General features: G+C 41.3%; 1 protein-coding gene and 1 long non-coding RNA gene across 2 annotated transcripts in view; one reads left to right on the top strand and one right to left on the bottom strand.

Annotated features, from left to right (window-relative positions):
- LOC147579598 (uncharacterized) overlaps positions 1-19,772 on the top strand; it is a 101,769-nt gene that overhangs the window by 39,680 nt on the left and 42,317 nt on the right. The gene's annotated exons all lie outside the window — the stretch shown is intronic.
- On the bottom strand, positions 15,566-17,973 carry LOC147579603 (disintegrin and metalloproteinase domain-containing protein 21-like). The gene is given in 1 exon segment (XM_086708442.1): positions 15,566-17,973. A coding segment is annotated over 1 exon segment (2,208 nt). The 3' UTR covers positions 15,566-15,765.

Below are 19,772 nucleotides of genomic sequence, written 5' to 3'. Positions count from 1 at the left end.
CGTCCCAGAGTTTTGGGTTGTGGTGTTATCATTTCAATTGACTTCCATATACTTTTTAACTTCCTGTTAACTGCTTGGTTAGCCCATTCATTCTTTAGTAGGATGTTCTTTAGTCTCCAAGTATTTTTTACCTTTCGAAATTTTTTCTTGTGGTTGATTTTGAGTTTCACAGCATTGTGGTCTGAAAATATGCACAGTATGATCTCAATCTTTTTGTACTTACTTAGGGCTGATTTGTGTCCCAGTATATGGTCTATTCTGGAGAACGTTCCATGTGCACTGAAGAGGAGTGCATATTCTGATGCTTTAGGATGACATATTCTGAATATATCTGTTAAGTCCATCTGGTCCAGTGTGTCATTCAAAGCCATTCTTTCCTTGTCGATTTTTTGTTGAGATGATCTGTCCATTGCTGTGAGTGGGGTGTTGAAGTCTCCTAATATTATGGTATTACTATCGGTGAGTTTCTTTATGTTTGTGATTAATTGATTTATATATTTGTGTGCTCTCCCATTTGGCGCATAAATGTTTACAATTATTAGCTCTTCTTCGTCTATAGACCCCTTGTTCATGATATAATGCCCTTCTGCATCTCTTGATACAGTGTTTTTAAGTCTAGATTGTCTGATATAAGTATGGTTACTCGGGCTTTCTTTTGCTGACCATTAGCATGATAGATGGTTCTCCATCCCCTTATGTTCAATCTGAAGGTGTCTTTAGGTCTAAAGTGGGTCTCTTGTGAACAGCATATAGATGGATCTTGTTTTCTTATCCATTCCGTTACCCTATGTCTTTTGATGGGGGCACTGAGACCACTGAGGTTTAGAGTGAGTACTGAAAGATATGAGTTTATTGCCATGATGATGCTTGTAGGGCTGGAGTTTCTGATGATGTTCTCTGGTCCTTTCTAATCTTTCTTGCTTTTGATACACACACACACACATTATAAATATATAAATATATATATATATATATATATATATATATATATATATATATATTCATCTTTTGTCCCCTCAGAGAGTCCCCCTTAAAATTTTTTGCAGGGCTGGTTTAGTGGTCAAAAACTCTTTTAATTTTTGTTTGTCTGGGAAACTTTTATCTTTCCTTCTATTTTGAATGACAGCCTTCTTGGATAAAGAATTCTTGTCTGCATACTTTTCTGATTCAGCACACTGAATAGACTCCGCCACTTCTTTCTGGCCTGCCAAGATTCTGTGGATAGGTCTGCTGCAAACCTGATCTGTCTTCCCTTGTATGTTAGGGACTTTTTTTCCTTGCTGCTTTCATGATTCTCTCCTTGCCTTAGTATTTTGTGAATTTGACTATGGTATGCCTTGTTGCTGGCCAGTTTTTGTTGAATCTAATGGGGGTCCTCTGTGCTTCCTGGATTTTGACATCTGTGTCTTTCCCCAGGTTAGGGAGTTTTCTGCTATGATCGGCTCACATAACCCTTCTACCCCTATTACTCTCTCTTCCTCTTCTGGGAACCCTATGATTCTGATGTTCCTTTTTAATGAGTCACTGATTTCTCTAATTCTTAAATCATGCTCTTTTGCCTTAATCTCCCTCTTTTTTTCTGCTTCATTATTTTCTATAAGTTTGTCCTCTATATTGCTGATTCTCTGTTCGGCCTCATCCATCCTTACCACAGCTGCATCCATCCGTGATTGCAGTTCAGGTATAACATTCTTAATTTCATTCTGGCTATTTTTTTTACTTCTTTTATCTCTTCAGAAAGGGATTCTAATCTATTTTTGACTCCAGCTAGTATTCTTATTATCGTGATTTTAAATTCTGGTTCAGACATCTTGCTTGTACCTGTGTTGTTTAAATCCGTGGCTGTCGTTTCTTCGTGGTCTTTCTTTTGGGGTGAATTCCTTTGTTTTGTCATTTTGAAGAGAGAAAAGGAATTAATGAAGTAGAAATATTGAAATAAAACAAAATTTCAAAAATATTAAAATTAAAAATTAAACACACACACACATACACACACAAATCTAGTAGTTAATGCTAGATCCTAGGTGTGTTTTGTTTAGGTGTTGAAAGTGGTTTGACAGATTAGGGAAAAAAAGGGGGCCAAGTAAATCATTTGAGAGTTTGAAAAAATGCATACACTGATGTAGAGTAAAATGGGTAGATGGGAGTAAAATAGAATTTGAAAGTAATATAGACAAAAGTAAAGTATATAGTAGAAAAAATTAAATAAAAATATTTTTAATAAAAATTATGAATTTTTTGTTCTGTATTTAAGAAAAAAAGTAATGAAAAAGAGAATAAAGATAAAGAAAAGAAAAAAAGAAATCATTTGATAATTTGAAAAAGTGAATATACTGTAGTAGACTAAAGTAAAATGATGGAAATAAAATGGAATTTGAAAAAATTTACATAAAACTAAAAAAACATAGTAATGACAATTAAATTAGATTATTTTGTAAATATGAAATTTATTGTCAAATAGGTTTCTATACAACACCCAATGCTCATCGCAACAGGTGCCCTCCTCAATACCCATCACCCACCCTCCCCTCCCTTCCACCCCCCATCAACCCTCAGTTTATTCAGTTTTTAAGAGTCTGTGATGGTTTGACTCCCTCCCTCTCTAACTTTTTTTTCTTCCCCTTCCCCATGGTCTTCTGTCAAGTTTCTCAGGATCCAAATAAGAGTGAAAACATACGGTATCTGTCTTTCTCCATATGACTAATTTCACTCAGCACAACACTCTCCAGATCCATCCACGTTGCTACAAAAGGCCACATTTCATTTTTTCTCAATGTCAGGTAGTACTCCATTTTGAATAGATACCACAATTTCTTTATCCATTCATTAGTTGATGGACATTTAGACTCTTTCCATAATTTGGCTATTGTTGAGAGTGCTGCTATAAACATTGGGGTACAAGTGCCCCTATGCATCAGCACTCCTGTATCCTTTGGGTAAATTCCTAGCAGTGCTATTGCTGGCTAATAGGGTAGACCTATTTTCAATTTTTTTAGGAACATCCACACTATTTTCCAGAATGGCTGCACCAGTTTGCATTCCCACCAACAGTGCAAGAGGGCTCCCGTTTCTCCACATCCTCTCCAGCATCTATAGTCTCCTGAATTGTTCATTTTAGCCACTCTGACTGGCATGAAGTGGTATCTCAGTGTGGTTTTCATTTGTATTTCCCTGATGAGGAGAGACGTTGAGCATCTTCTTATGTGCCTGTGGGCCAATTGGATGTCTTCTTTAGAGAAGTGTCTATTCATGTCTTCTGCCCCTTTCTTCACTGGATTATTTGTTTATCAGGTGTGGAGTTTGATGAGTTCTTTATAGATTTTGGATACTAGCCCTTTGTCTGATATGTCATTTGCAAATATCTTTTCCCATTCCGTTGGCTGCCTTTTAATTTGGCTGATTGTTTCCTTTGCAGTGCAGCTTTTTATCTTCATGAAGTCCCAATAGTTCATTTTTGTTCTTAATTCCCTTGCCTCTGGAGATGTGTCAAGTAAGAATTTGCTGTGGCCGAAGTCAAAGAGGTTATTTCCTGCTCTCTCCTCTAGGGTTTTGATGGTTTCCTGTCTCACATTCAGGTCCTTTATCTGTTTTGAGTTTATTTTTGTGAATGGTGTAAGAAAGTGGTCTAGATTAATTCTTCTGCATGTTGCTGTCCAGTTCCTCCAGCACCATTTGTTAAAGAGACTGTCTTTTTTCCATTGGATATTCTTTCCTGCTTTGTCAAAGATTAGTTGGCCATACATTTGTGGGTCCAATTCTGGAGTCTCTATTCTATTCCATTGGTCTATGTGTCTGTTTTTGTGCCAATACCATGCTGTCTTGATGATGACAGCTTTGTAGTAGAGGCTAAAGTCTGGGATTGTGATGCCTCCCACTTTGGTCTTCTTCTTCAATATTTGGCTACTCTGGGTCTTTTGTGGATCCATACAAGTTTTAGGATTGCTTTCTCTAGCTTCGAGAAGAATGCTGGTGCAATTTTGATTGGGATTGCAATTTTATTGTGTAGATTGATTTGGGTAGTATTGACATTTTAACAATATTTTTCTTCCAATCCATGAGCATGGAATGTTTCTCCATTTCTTTGCATCTTCTTCAGTTTCCTTCATAAGCTTTCTATAGTTTTCAGCATACAGATCTTTTACATCTTTGTTTAGGTTTATTCTTAGGTATTTTATGAATCTTGGTGCAATTGTGAATGCGATCAGTTTCTTTATTGGTCTTTCTGTTGCTTCACTGTTAGTGTATAAGAATGCAACTGATTTCTGTACATTGCTTTTGTATCTTGCGACTTTTCTGATTTCATGTATCAGTTCTAGCAGACTTTTGGTGGAGTCTATTGGGTTTTCCATGTGTAGTATCATGTCATCTGCAATAAGTGAAAGCTGACTTCATCTTTGCCAGTTTTGATACCATTGATTTCCTTTTGTTGTCTGGTTGCTGATGCTAGCACTTGCAACACTATGTTAAACAACAGCAGTGAAATATCTCAATTTTTCCCCATTGAGGATGATATTAGCTGTGGGCTTTTCATAAATGGCTTTAATGATGTTCAAGTGTGTTCCTTTTATCCCGAGTGTCTTGAGGGTTTTTACTGAGAAAGGATGCTGAATTTTGTCAAATGCTTTGTCTGCATCGATTGACAAGATCATATGGTTCTTATCTTTTCTTTTATTAATGTGATGTATCACACTGATTGATTTGCGAATGTTGAACCAGGCCTGCAGCCCAGGAATGAATCCCGTTGATCATGGTGAATAATTCTTTTTATATGCTGTTGAATTCGATTTGTTAGTATCTTATTGAGAATATTTGCATCCATATTCATCAGGGATATTGGGCTGTAGTTGTGTTTGTTGCTGGGTCTCTGGTTTAGGAATCGAAGTAAAATGGCTTCATAGAATGAGTCTGGAAGTTTTCCTTCCCTTTCTATTTTTTTGGAACAGCTTGAGAACTAGAGGTATTATCTCTGCTTTAAATGTCTGATAGAATTCCCCAGGGAATCCTGGTCCTGGACTCTTGTGTGTTGGGAGATTTTTAATGACTGATTCAATTTATTTACTGGTTATGGGTCTGTTCAAATTTTCTATTTCTTCCTGTTTGAGTTTTAGAAGTGCATGGGTGCTTAGGAATTTGTCCATTTCTTCCAAGTTGTCCAGTTTGTTGGCATATAATTTTTCATAGTATTCCCTGATAATTGCTTGTATTTCTAAGGGTTTGGTTGTAATAATTCCTTTTTCATTCATGATTTTATCTATTTGGGCCATCTCCCTTTTCTTTTTGAGAAGGCTGGCTAGAGGTTTATCAATTTTGTTTATTTTTTCAAAAAACCAACTCTTGGTTTCATTGATCTGCTCTTCAGTTTTTTAGATTCTATATTGTTTATTTCCACTCTGATCTTTATTATTTCTCTTCTTCTGCTGGGTTTAGTGTGTCTTTGCTGTTCTGCTTCCATATCCTTTATGTGTGCTGTTAGATTTTGTATTTGGGATTTTTCTTGTTTCTTGAGATAGGCTTGGATTACAATGTATTTTCCTGTCAGGACTGCCTTTGCTGCATCCCAAAGCATTTGGATTGTTGTATTTTCTTTTTTTTTAATGTTTATTTATTTTTGAGAGAGACAGAGGCAGAATGCGAGTGGGTTAGGGGCAGAGAGAGAGGGAGGCACAGAATCTAAAGCAGGCTCCAGACTCTGAGCTGTCAGCACAGACCCGGACGTGGGGCTCGGACTCACAACCTGGGAAATTGTGACCTGAGCTGAAGTTGGAATCTCAACCGACTGAGCCACCTAGGCCCCCCTGGAGTGTTGTATTTTCAATTTAATTTGTTTCCATATGTTTTTAAATTTCTCCTCTAATTTCCTGGGTGACCCATTCACTCTGTAGTAGGGTGTTCTTTAACCTCCATGCTTTTGGAAGTGTTCCAGACTTTTTCCTGTGGTTGATTTCAAGTTTCATAGCATTTTGGTCTGAAACTGTGCATGGTATGATCTGAGTTCTTTTGTACTTATGAAGCGTTGTTTTCTGACCCAGTATGTGATCTATCTTGGAGAATGTTCCATGTGCACTCAAGAAGAAAGTATATTCTGTTGCTTTGGGATGCAGAGTTCTAAATATATCTGTTAAGTCCATTTGACCCAATGTATCATTCAGGGCCCTGTTTCTTTATTGATCCTGTGTCTAGATGATCTATCCATTGTTGTATGTGGGGTGTTAAAGTCCCCTGCAATGATCACATTCTTATCAATAAGTTTGCTTATGTTTGTAATTATTTTATATATTTGGGTGGTACCATATCCGGTGCATAGGCATTTATACTTGTTAGCTCTTCCTGATGGGTAGACCCTGTAATTATTATATAATTCCCTTCTTCACCTCTTGTTACAGCCTTTAATTGAAAGTCTAGTTTGTCTGATATACATACGGCTACTCCAGCTTTCTTTTGACTTCCAGTAGCATGATACCTATCCATCCCCTCACTTTCAATCTGAAGGTGTCCTCAGGTCTAAAATGAGTCTCTTATAGACAGCAAATAGATGGGTCTTGTTTTTTTATCCATTCTGATACCCTATATCTTTTGGTTGGAGCATTTAGTCCATTTACATTCAGTCTTATCGAAAGTTATGGGTTTAGAGTCATTGGGATATCTGTAGGTTTCATGCTTGTAGTGATGTCTCTGGTACTTTGTGGTCCTTGCAACATTTCACTTACAGAATCCCCCTTAGGATCTCTTGTAGGGCTGGTTTAGTGGTGATGAATTCCTTCCATTTTTGTTTGTTTGGGAAGACCTTTATCTTTCCTATTCTGAATGACGGACTTGCTGGACAAAGAATTCTTGGCTGCATTTTTCTGTTCATCACATTGAAGATTTCCTGCCATTCCTCTCTGGCCTGCCAAGGTTCAATAGATAGGTCTACCACTACTCTTATGGATCTCACTTTGGAAGTTAGAGCAAGTTTATCTCTAGCTGCTTTCAGAATTTTCTCTTTATCCTTGTATTTTGCCAGTGTCATTATGACATATCGTGCAGAAGATCGATTCAAGTTACATCTGAAGGGAGTTCTCTGTGCCTCTTGATTTCAATGCCTTCTTCCTTCCCCAGATCAGGGGAGTTCTCAGCCATGATTTGTTCAAGTACACCTTCAGCCCCTTTCTCTCTCTCTTCCTCTTCTGGAATTCCTATGATACAGGTATTGTTCCATTTGATTGCATCACTTAGTTCTCTAATTCTCCCCTCATACTCCTGGATTTTTTTTATCTCTTTTTCTCAGCTTCCTCTTTTTCCATAATTTTATCCTCTAATTCACCTATTCTCTCCCTGCCTCTTCAGTCCATGCTACGGCCATCTCCATTTTATTTTTCACCTCATTTACAGTATTTTTTAGCTCCTCATGACTATTTCTTAGTCCCTTGATCTCTGTAGTAATAGATTCTCTGCTTTCTTCTGTGCTTTTTTCAAGCCCAGTGATTACTTTGATGACTATTATTCTAAATTCTTGTTGTGTTATAGTGCTTAAATCGTTTTTGATCAATTCGTTAGGTGTCGCTACTTCCTGGAGTTTCTTTTGAGGCGAGTTCTTCCATTTCATCATTTTTGGTAGTCCCTTTGGTAGCTCCAAACTGCAGGGCTCTTCCCCTGTGCTGTCTGGTGTAACTTGTGTTGGTGGGCGGGGCTGCAGTCAGACCCAATGTCTGCCCCCAGCCCACCGCTGGGGCCACAGTCACACTGGTGTGTACCTTATCTTACCCTCTCCTAGGGGCAAGATTCACTGTGGAGTGGTGTGGCCCCTGTCTGTGCTGCTTGCACACTTCCAGGCTTGGGGTGCTGCTTTGATAGGCTCTGGCATATTAACGAGGGTGGATCTGCAAGGTGCACAGTGGCGGGATGGGTAGGCTTAGCTCGCTTTGCCATCAGTGGTCCCCTGTGGTAGGGGCCCTGAAGCACCAGGAGGGAGGCAGACCCGTCAGAAGGATGGATCCACAGAAGCACAGTGTTGGATGTTTGCGTGATGCAAGCAAGTTTGGTGACAGGAACTGGTTCCTTTTGGGATTTTGGCTGGGGGATGGGAGAGGGAGATGGCGCTGGCCACTGCCTTTGTTCCTGCTGAGCTGAGCTCTGTCTTCCGGGACTCATCAACTCTGCCTCCAGGTGTCCTCTTACTCTCCCCACTATCTGAGAGCAGAGCTGTTGACTGTTAGCATCCCAGATGTTAAGCCCTGCTGGCAGTCAGAACTCACAGAGTCTGGCCCCTCCGCTTTTGCAAGCCAGACTTTGGGGGTTGTGCCTTGCCGGGCTGTCTCCCCCTCCACTGCCCTGGCTCCCTCCCTCCCGTCTGTATAGCATGCGGCACCTCTCTGCCCTTCCTACCCTTTTCTGTAGGCTTCTTGTGTGTTCTTGGCTCTGGAGAGTCCATTCTGCTAGTCTTCTGGAAGTTTTCTGGGTTATTTAGGCAGATGTGGGTGGAATCTAAGCGATCAGCATGATACGATGTTCTCCTAAGCCTCCATCTTCCCCTCTCTCCCCAAATAAGAATATTTTTAATAGAAATTGAAAGTAAAAATGAAGTTTTGTCTCTTGCCCCCCAAACGCAGGCTATAGGACAGCCAGGGAGGCATCTGAACGCCCTTGCTGTGGTTCAGCTCCTTCTTGGGAAATACCACCTCAGAGGAGATGTAGCGCCATGAGGGACGACCTTGAGAAACTTGGACAGGAGCCAGCAATGCCCAGAATGCAAACAGCAAGAGGGATGCACTTAGGGTGACCTGGCCCTCTGCCAGCCTCATGCCTGTGCTCAGGGACATCTGCCAGTGAGAATGGATAAATGGAGGATCCTCAGCAAAGCCAGATCTAGACCATCTGACAGAACAGAGGGCTGTGCTGGGCAGTCAGCACCTTACACCTGGGGACCACCTGTGGGGTTAGGTAACAGTCGCAGGGTGTGGCATTGGGTGACCCTGCACATCAGTTTAGCTGGGGCACATGTGGCAGACGCAGGCAGGCCCTGTCCAAGCATACTCACATGGACATAGTAGGGACTTGGACCCAGAGACATGGCTCTATTCAACACATTCCATCTTTCCTGTAGCTACTTAAATACAGATTATACAATTTTAACACCCTGAACTTCCCTACCACTTCCATGTCCTGTGGTACTGCTGGTTCACTTTCTCTGGATGACTACTTTTCCTCATTATGGAGACCACTGCTTCCTACTTCCTTGGGATGTGGAGGTAGACATCAATTTTACCTGTGTACGTGTTGAAAAACATTGCTTTGTAATTTTAAATGTCTTATTCTGGTTGGCTATTATTTTGCAAGCCATTTGATCCTTTTGGTTGTTACTTTGAAGCTTCCTCTGAGTTTACTGAGGAAACATTTCCCAGTATCTGTGTCCTGATTGGTGAAGTACAAGGTTGTTATTTAGTATTTTCTTATTCCAGCTGGGGAGAAGTGAAACTACTGCTGACCACGTGTGAGCCCCAGGATTTTTTTCCCTCTAATCCTCTATTGTGATTCTTTCCTGGCTTCTGGAAGTCTCCTGCTATGCTACTTCCAGGAGACTGTGGTTCCCTCCTCAGCTGGAGATACAAAGGGGCTGTCTGCTAGTGCCCAAGTTGAGAGGAAGAGTGAATGTCCCCACTAGTTTTAAAATGCCCGCCTTCCTTTTACACAAAAACCAGATAGGGATACCATAACACACCTAAAAACTACATGGGCAAAAATCTCCTTGACCTTGGCCTTGGAAATGATGTTTTGGATATGACTCCAAATGCACAGTCAATGAAGACAAAAATCAGTGAGTGAGAACACATCAAACTAAAAATCTTCTGCTTAGGAAAAGAAACATTCACCAAAGGAAAAGACATTTTACAGGGATGGAAAAAAAATTGTAAAACGTGTGATATGAGGTTCATATCCAAAATTTAAAAAAAGCTTGTTTTGCTGAATATTATAACAAGCAACCCAATTTTTAAAAAAATTGGGGAGTAGAGGACTTGAAAGGGCATATTTCCAAAGTCCATGTACAAACGTCCAGCAAGTGCATTAAAAGGTGCTCAACATCACTCATCAGCAGAGACATGCAAATCAAAGCCACAGTCCCATAACACTTCACACCTGTTATTATGGCTGTTACCATCAGACAAGAGATAACAAATGCTTGTGAGCATGTGGAAATAAGCAAACCTGGTACACTGTCCCTAGGAATGTAAACTGCTGAGGTTACTACTGAAAAGAGTATGGAGAGTTCTCAAAAAATTAGAAACAAAAGTATGGTTGTGCCCAGCGATCCCATTTCCGAGTGATATGTACAGGGGATGAAGTCACTACATCAGAGATATGTGCACCCCATGTTCATTGCAGTATTCTTCTCCATAGCTGAGACACTGAAAAGACCTAACTGCTCATCAAGGGATTAATAGATAAAGAAGATGTGAGATTAGATAGATAGATGGATGGATACAGAGATAGATAGATAGATAGATAGATAGATAGATAGATAGATAGATAGATAGATGATAGATATCATCCATATAAAAGTTAATCGTGCCACTTGTGACTACATGGATGAAGCTTGAAGACATTATGCTAAGTTAAATAAGTCAGACAGAGAAAGACACATTCTGTGTGATCACACTTACATGTGGAGTCTAGAAACATCAAATTCACAGAAACAGAGTGTGCAATGGTGGGTTCCAGGGACTGAGGGGCAGGGAAAATGGGGGGGGGCATTGCTCAGTGTGTCCAAACTTCCAGTTAGAAGATAGACAAAAAGCTTCCATGGGTCTAATGTACAGTAAGATGACAATAATGAATATACATATTGTATATTGCAAGTTGCTTTATGTTCTTACCATAATTAGCTGAAGAATGTATTGACTCACTTCAACTTGGTAAACATTTCGCATTATATACATGTATCAAGGCATCACATTGTACACCTTAACCTTACATAATGTTATATGTCGACTATCTCTCAATAAATCTGGGGTCAAAAAAAAAGGTATTCCTAGAAGACATTCCTATACACATTTGGCTAGTAATAATTTAACTATGCATGGACATGACTGCAAATCATACAATATGTGATATTAACCCTAAAGATGTTTATGCACAGAGAAGATTTCATACAAGTGTGCATGTGTCTGTGTTGGTGGGAATAATTTCATGTGATTCTGTACACTCATAGAAACAACAGCCATAACAACAGGTGTTAGGACACTGGTGCTAAGTAGAGATCGTGGCATTTTTGAAGAAAATTAAAGGCATTATGGCCAGGGGATAGATCATGAGCAATTTGGGATGTAAAACAAAACAAAACAAAACAAAACAAAACAAAACAAAACAAAACAAGAGAGGTGAACACTTTTCCTCATTGTGATTGGAACATAACATAAGATCTGTGTTTTCTTTCTACATCTCACAGCTTTTGTACTCCATTTCCCATATGAATGGCTTCCTTTGTGCTTAGTTGATATTTTGCAGTGACACATTTTCATTTTCTTCTTTGTTCCTTTTGTGCACATTCTTTAGATAGATCCTTTGGGTTTACCATGCCCTTACACAAAAGACTCTAAAGCCATAACAGTCTATTGTCAACTGATAACTACTTAAATTCAATCCCATGGACAAGTACACTTTAACGGCTCCACACCACTCCCCACTCTACTGATGTCCCAGGTCACATCTGTATGTATTGTGTACCCATGAGCATTGATTTATAGTCACACTTGATGCTTTTGTCTTTTGAATCTCACAAAAGAATTGGAAGTGTAGTAGAGGGGTAATGTCAGCCTCATAGCAGCCTAAGATGACCCTGTGTTGTCTCTCACACCCATCCAAAACTTGGCATCCATCCACAAACAAATGTGCATTTTTCGGCCCTGTGGGATCCAGCTCCATATGCCAATGGACCCCTGAAGAGTCTTCCCTACACATGCATAGGTGAACATACCTGAGTGTGGCTATGGACTCTACAGTGACCCCTGAACCTGCTCCACCTTTCTTGTCTGTGGTCGCCGAGGTTCTGGGAAACAGTCTCAGTTGATCACACAGGGACTGGAGTCTTTGTGGAAGTCCAACTTTCCAAAGAAAGTGAAAACTCTAACTTTAAATGATATCTTCATTCCCCCCACCCTTGTGCATTGTAGCATTATTTACAAGAACCAAAACACCCTATGTGTCCGCAGACAGAAGAATGGGTAAAAAGAAGTGTGGCCTGTATGTACAGTGGAATTCTATGATTCGTCCATAAGAAAGAAGGAAAATTTGCCCTTTGTGACAACATGGGTGGATCCTGAGGGCATCAGGATAAGTGAAGTAAGTCAGACATGTGGGAAATCAAATAGGTATGTCCTGGTGTAGGACATTACAGGGAACACATCGCAAAGGAGAACACTGCTTTCTGGCTTTGCTGAAAACAGCAGGCAATGCTTTGTTTGTGTGGTTAATGTGTATCTAGGAGTCACTAACTTCCCTTATCTCGTTAACGTATATCTAGAGAGCACTCATCACCCTTATGTAGTTAATATAGACCTAGGGGGCACTCGCTTTGCTTATCGATTTAATTTAAATCTAGGGGACACTCAGTTCCCTTATGTAGTTAATTTAAGTCTAGTGGGAACACTAAAGTTCACTTATTTAGTTAATATTGATCTAGTGCAACTAGTTAATATAAATCTAGGGGGCACTGCGCTGATTTAGTTGAAATACATTTAGGGGAACTCACTGTGATTATCTAGTTAATGTAAATCTAGGGGGCACTCAGTTCCCTTATGTAGTTAATGTAAATCTAGGCATCATTCACTTATCCAGTAAATTTTTATGTAGTGGGCACTCATTTAACTCACCTAGTTAATGTGAATTTCTGGGGCACTCGTTTCACTTATCTAGTTAATGTAAATCTAGGGGGCACTCATTTCCTTGTCTTGTTAATGAAAATCTATGGGACACATTAGGTAAGCACACTTTGCTTATCTAATTAATGTATATCTAGGGCGCATTCAATTTGCTTATCTAGTTAATGTCAGCATAGCGGGAACTCACTTTAATTATCCAGTTAATTTATGTTTAGTGGGCACTCACTTTGCCTATCTAGTAAATGCAAATCTCAGGGGCAAGCTACACTTCCCATATCTAGTTAATGTCAATCTAGGGGACACACTCACTTTGCTTATGTAGTGAATGTAAATCTAGGGGGCAAGCTACACTTCACCTAGATAGTTAATGTAAATCTAGGGAAACCTCACTTTGCTTATCCAGTATATGTATATCTATGGGCACGCTCTTCGTTATCTAGTTAATATAATTCTAGGGGCACTCACCTCACTTACCTCCTTCATGTATATATAGGGGGCACTCACTTCCCTTATGGGGTTAATGTATATGTAGGTGGCACTCACTTCACTTTTCTAGTTAATATAAATCTAGGGGGCAGGTTAAACTTTGCTTATCTAGTTATGTAAATCTAGGGGTCACTAACTTCACTTATCTAGTTATTCATCTAGGGGCACTCACTTTGCTTCTCTTGTTAACATAAATCTAGAGGGCAGTCACTTTGCCAGTCTAGTTAATGGGTATCTAGGGGGTACTCCACTTTGCTTATTTGGTTAATGTATATCTAGGGGGCACTCAGTTTATGGAGTTAATGTATATGTAGGGGGCAAGCTACACTTCACTTCCCCAGTAATATAAATCTAAGGGGCACTCACCTTGCTTATCCAGTTAATGTAAATTTAGGGGACACTCACTTAGCTTATCTAGTTAATGTAAATCTAGGGGGCATGCTACACTTTACTTATTTAGTCAATATAAATCTAATGGGCACCTGCTTAGCTTATCTAATTTGCATATATCTGTGGGGGCACTCACTTTATCTAGTTAGTAAATCTAGGGGGCACACTACAGTTCACTTATCTAGTTAATATTACTCTAGGGAGCACTCACTTTACTTAGCTCATTAATGTAAGTTTAGGGGGCCCTCACTTCTCTCATCCAGTTAATGTGTATCTAGGGGGACCTCTGTGCACACGCAATGAACTTTGGTTTCTTTCCCCTGTTAATCCAGGTCATGTGAACTTAGTTCTTGGTCCACAAGAACATTTGGTGGAGAATTTCTTCCTCCCCTTCACCTTTCTAGGCTCTAGGTTCAGCCACATTCTGCTTGTCAGCTCAGATCCAGCACTATACTTGAAGCCGACATCGCTGTGTGCTGGTGTGTAGACTTCCATCAATTAGTGGGTGTGGCCTGTGGGAGCTAGATCCTCCACAGGACCCATTCTTACTTTATCCTGAAGGTAAACTCACTTTTCCAGCACATGTATGCTGTTAACTGAATAGGTCTGCATCTGTAACACGTGTGTCCAAACAGACAGAAGGGCTGATGTTACTCCACAGTTCACTTAGCATCCTTCTGTAGTTTACTGAGCAGGTGGCCGGGGCACCTGTTTAGCCCTCCTTCCCAAACTTTCCTGGACGCATTCTTGCTGGGAACATGTATTGTGGCTGCACGGGAATTTCAGGAGGTGCTGGGAAAGTATGATTACCTGTTTGCCTTGGAACGTGGAGAATATGTGTACACATGGCAGTCTAATACTTTGTGTAACCATGTGTCTTTGAGACAAAGTGCATGCATGGGGACACATTGGTACAACTTACAAGACTATCTGCACCAACAAAAGGATTCTAGGTATGAACTGAAGTGAAAATCCTGTTATGTGCTTCATGTGTTTTACATCTATTTGTGAATTATGGGATAAATTCTTATTCCAAAGTAATTTCTGAAACAGTTACTATTCAGTTCTGAAAATTTCCTAATCAATTACTATTAAAAAGTTGTATATTTTCAATTCAGAAGAAAATAAACAGACTTTAATATCACTATTATGATTTAAAATATATTCTAGACAACTGTAAAAGTAGTAAAACATATTTAGAAAAAGGGTCCCTAACTTTCCACAGGCTCAACTCTGCAGGATTTCTAGAAGGTTCTTGGGAGAACCAAAGTGGAAATCCTAGGCAGACCCTCATCTAAGGATGAACTCACTGAAAGATAGAGAAACGAAGGAGAAAAGGGGTTCATACTCATCGGGCTCCCTCGGAATGCCAGAGACGTCCATAGGCACTTGTGCCTACCTTTCTGATTGATTTCACTGGGGGCTACTTTCAGCCTCATAGTCTCAGTCTCCCACATTCGGAAATTTGCTCTCCAGGAAGGCACAGCTTGCACTGGCTGGGATCGAATCCATGTCCCTTTCCCTCACAGCCCACAGACACCCCAGTGCAGGACAGGCAGTATGGGTGGGTGGTAGTCCTCCATCACCCTGAACCCATATTGGGACCAGGAAATGAGAGGTCACCTGAAGAATGAGACAAAGCTCAGTGTGCAAGAGCACAGTTTTGGGGGAAAATTCATGAATTTGTCCCTAAAGGATCTTGTGGCAACTTCTCTTATTTCTGGAACCAGAAACCTCAGCCCAAGACACAGCTGCTGACTCAGGTCTTCTGCACAGAGTCTTAGGCGCCGTTTGGGCTCTTACAGGCTTACCAAAATACATAGAGGCCACAAGAATGCAGTTTTCAAGTTTTATTTCAGAGTTCTGCTCAGTGACGCATCAGAGACCTGGTGTCAGGTCCAAGATGTGCCTGTGGACCCCTGTGTCTCCCGCAGACCCCTGGAAACGTGGATGTTAGCTGTGCCGCCTCATTACTGTATTTTCACATATGAGCCACGTGGCTTGTCTATAGTCGTTTAGGGGTCTGGAGGCTGAATTATGCATTGTCTTGATCAACAGTCTCTTGCGTAACTTTCTGTCTGTTGATAGTTCTGACATTTCCGGCAACACCAAAGAGGAATGCAGCAATTAAGACATAGATTCTAGCAAAGATCACTCTGAGATATACCACGGATTCACGACTTTGCCTGACTGACCTCATTCTTCTTGGAGGGGGTCCACTGTCTGTGCTCCCACCAGTGCCCCGTTCAGTGCACCGTGGATTATCCCAGCCTACGTGGCAATGGCAGTTCCTGTTATTGTTGCATATCCCTCTGTGACTGCATTTCTCCGGGATACAGTCATAGTTCAGCTGAGCCACACTGCCATTGCAGTAGGTATCCTGACAGAACTTTCCAGGAGCACAGGGGGTACCGGTTCTCACATGACCAATATCGGTTGTTCCTGTGCTACGATGCGAATCCAGCCCAAAACACCAGAACCCTGAGATCTCAGACTGGTGAAATCCAACATGCTCTTGCAGCTGAGGGAGATGGGTGATGTTACTACACTGCAGCCTTCCACACTGCATGTCTGTGGGGGAACAGGGTTTAGATTTGAATACCCCTGGGTCTCTTCTGCAGTGTCCATATCAGCTGCCTTTTTGATTTATGGTATAGCAGACATTTTCACCCTTCACAGCATTTCTGCCAAAGATTTCTTGGCAGTGCATAGTGCGGTCAGTGCAGTTTCCATGATAGCAGTAGCCCTCTTCAGTGCACGGGGTTCCATCTTGCATATAGAAGTTATCAGGGCACTCCACGGACACCCCACGGCAGTATTCTGGAAGATCACATATAGTTTGGATTGGCCTGCAGAGTGTCCCAGCATCGGAATAGGTGCAGTTTGTACAGCATCTGCCTGTATTACATTTGCTGCCAGGGGTTAGAATACCGTCACTCGTACAGCAGGGATTGTTGTAGCACTGCTTGAAGGAGCCACAGTCACACTGCTCACCTGGCTCCACTACATAGTTTCCACAACGATCGTGAGTCAGGCTTTTATTGAAATAGGAAAGTCCTGAGTCAAATATGCACTCACAAAAATTAGTCACCACTACATGCTGCATATGAATGAAGGAACAGTTACTGAAAGAATCTGTCATAATAGGGTATTGATTCATAATGCAGGTAGACCGCCTCTGGCATGCACAAAACTGATTGTCATAAAAAATACCAATAGATTTTGCAATTTTTTGGGCTACTAACACAGACAACAATAAAAAATGTCTGCCTAGAGAAGCAAGCGAGATGATGGATTTTGATCTGCATATCGCATATGTGGCTGGCTGAAACTGAAGTTCATAGGGTGCATCTTTGTTCATAAGTAAAGCTGTATGTGGTTTAAAAGCAACAAACAAGTGTCTTTGAAAGTAGATATGAATCGGACTCCCTGGCACCTGAAAATTGTTCCAGACAACTGGATCTTCCAGATTATAAATGACCATGGAGGAAATATAGTGCCTTACATCAATACCTTGAAGCATTGAGTCAGTCATACTAACAAGCCTTATGAGGAATCGGGCACATTTTGCCACCTTGTTGAGCACACTATACATTGTTTTGGAACCGAGAACAAGTCCTTTCAAAATTCCATGATGGGATGAATACAACTTACTAGAGATCCTGGGGGCTGCACTGATATTTGCTTGAGAGAACAGGGGCTTCCTATCCCCCTTATATCCCAGGTTATAAGTAGGTCCCGTTGCATTGGTGTCTGCCACTATCTGAGAAACAACGTGTTCAAACCGTTGGGAATCGCTGAGGGGTCTGATTTCATAGGCAAGGTCATCCAACTTCATGATACCTTCAAGGCCCCCATAGCACGTGTCCATGGTGACCATGGAAAGAGGAATCTCCTCCAGGTAGCCGAGGTAGTAACAGTCTGGAGGGATGAAGGGGTAGTCCATCTGCAAGGCTCCCTGATCATCCTGAGTCATCATCAGCAAATGTCTGGACCAAAAGAGTTTCTTGTGCCTCATGTGGATAACATGGCTCTTGCCCCCAAAATGCAGGCTATAGGACAGCCAGCCAGGCATCTGAATGCCCTTGCCGTGGTGCAACTCCTTCTTGGGAATTATCACCTCAGAAGAGATGTAGCACCATGAGGGATGACCTTGAGAACCTTGGACAGGAGCCAGCAATGCCCAGAGCGCAAACAGCAAGAGGGTTGCCCTCAGGGTGACCTGGTCCTCTGCCAGCCTCATGCCCCTGCTCAGGGACATCTGCCAGTGAGAATGGATAAATGGAGGATCCTCAGCAAAGCCAGGTCTAGACCATCAGAAGAACAGAGGGCTGTACCGTGTGGCCAGCATCCTACACCTCGGGGCCACCTGTGGGGTTAGGTAACAGTCACAGGGCGTGGCATTGGGTGACCCTGCTCATCAGTTCACCTGGGGTGGATGTGGGAGAGTCAGGTGGGCCATGGTCAACAGTGCTCACGTGGACATGGGTAGGGACTTGGACCCAGAAACACGGCTCTATTCAACACATTCCATCTTTTCTCCTACTTGGATATGGGATATGCAATTATAACACACTGAACTTCTCTACCAATTCCATGTCCTGTGGTACTGCTGGGTCACTTTCTCTGGATGACTGCTATTCCTCATTATGGAGACCAATGCTTCCTACTTTCATGCGATATGGAGGTAGACTGTCAATTTTACCTTTGTACGTATTGAAAAACATCGCTTTGTAATTTTACATGTCTTATTCTTGTTGGCTATTAGTTTGCAAGCCATTTGATCCTTTTGGTTGTTGCTTTGAAGCTTCCTCTGAGTTTACTGAGGAAACATTTCCCAGTATTCTGTGTCATGATTGGTGAAGTACAAGGTTGTATTTTAGTTTTTTCTTATGCCGTCTGGTGAGAACAGAAAGTACTGCTGAACATGTGTGAGCCCCAGGGGATTTCCCCTCTAATCCCTTATTGTGGTTCTTTCCTGGCCTCTGGCAGTCTTCTCCCATGCCTGTGAGTTTCTCTCCTCAGGGGGAGATAGATGCAGGGGAGTTGAGGTTACGTTGGCAGCTTGCACCATGGAGGCTGCACATGATCAAAAATGGTATCCACCATGGAACTCCCTTGTTTAAGTAGCGTGTAGTCCTTTAAAATCCCCTGGGTTGGGCAGAAACCCTCAGAGTTGGCTTTTGGAGAAGAGTCTGCCTTTTCTCCGGGTGGCTGGCCTCCTAAATAAAGCTCAACTTCTTTTCCCACCAAAACTAAAACTTTGAACATTGACCTTTCCAGAAATACTCAACTGAATTTTGGATTTGATAACAATACAATGGAGAGTGGAATGGCAGTTGTCAGGGTCTGGCAGGGTGGGGCAATGAGGAGTAGACCTCAAGGGCTATGATTTTCTGTTATGCAAGATGATTAAGTTCTAGAGGGGTCTCCACAACATTACCCCTGTAATTAACAGTACTGTACTGTATGGTTCAAGTTTTGTGAAGAGTGTTGGTCTCATGTTCAGTGAGATCCTAACTCAAAACCAAAGTGGAAGACACGAATTTTGCTTCTCACATGACAGTATGCTGAACGGCATGGACACACTCTCTACTGATAATGTGAAAATAATTTAAAAACATTTGCATAGTTTGAATAGTAACCCTGAGGATATTTCATTTACAAATATCTTCTTCCATTCCATAGGTTGCCTTTTAGTTTTGTTGATTGTTTCCATCACTGTGCAGAAGCGTGCTATTTTGAGGTAGTCCCAATAGTTCATATATGTATGTATTTAATTTTCTTCTTTTATTTTTAATTTAAATTGAAGTCTTCAGTCTTTGAGCTCCACGTTTACAGGAAGTTGACTTGTCATGATTAACTTTATGGGTTATCTTGACTGCATCATGCGTGCCCAGATTCACCACTGTTTCTGTGGATGTCTGTGATGTGTTTCTAGAAGAGACTGGCATTTCCCTCCATGGTTTCTGTCTGGGCATCACCCATTCCATTAAGGTTCTGAATAGAATCTGATGCAGAGGGAGAAAGAATTCCCTCATT

The sequence above is a fragment of the Puma concolor genome, chromosome B3 (genome assembly GCF_028749965.1).
Source record: "Puma concolor isolate L17-30 chromosome B3, mPumCon1.1.hap2, whole genome shotgun sequence".
Lineage (NCBI taxonomy): Eukaryota > Metazoa > Chordata > Mammalia > Carnivora > Felidae > Puma > Puma concolor.
This window is presented reverse-complemented; position numbering and strand designations above follow the sequence as displayed.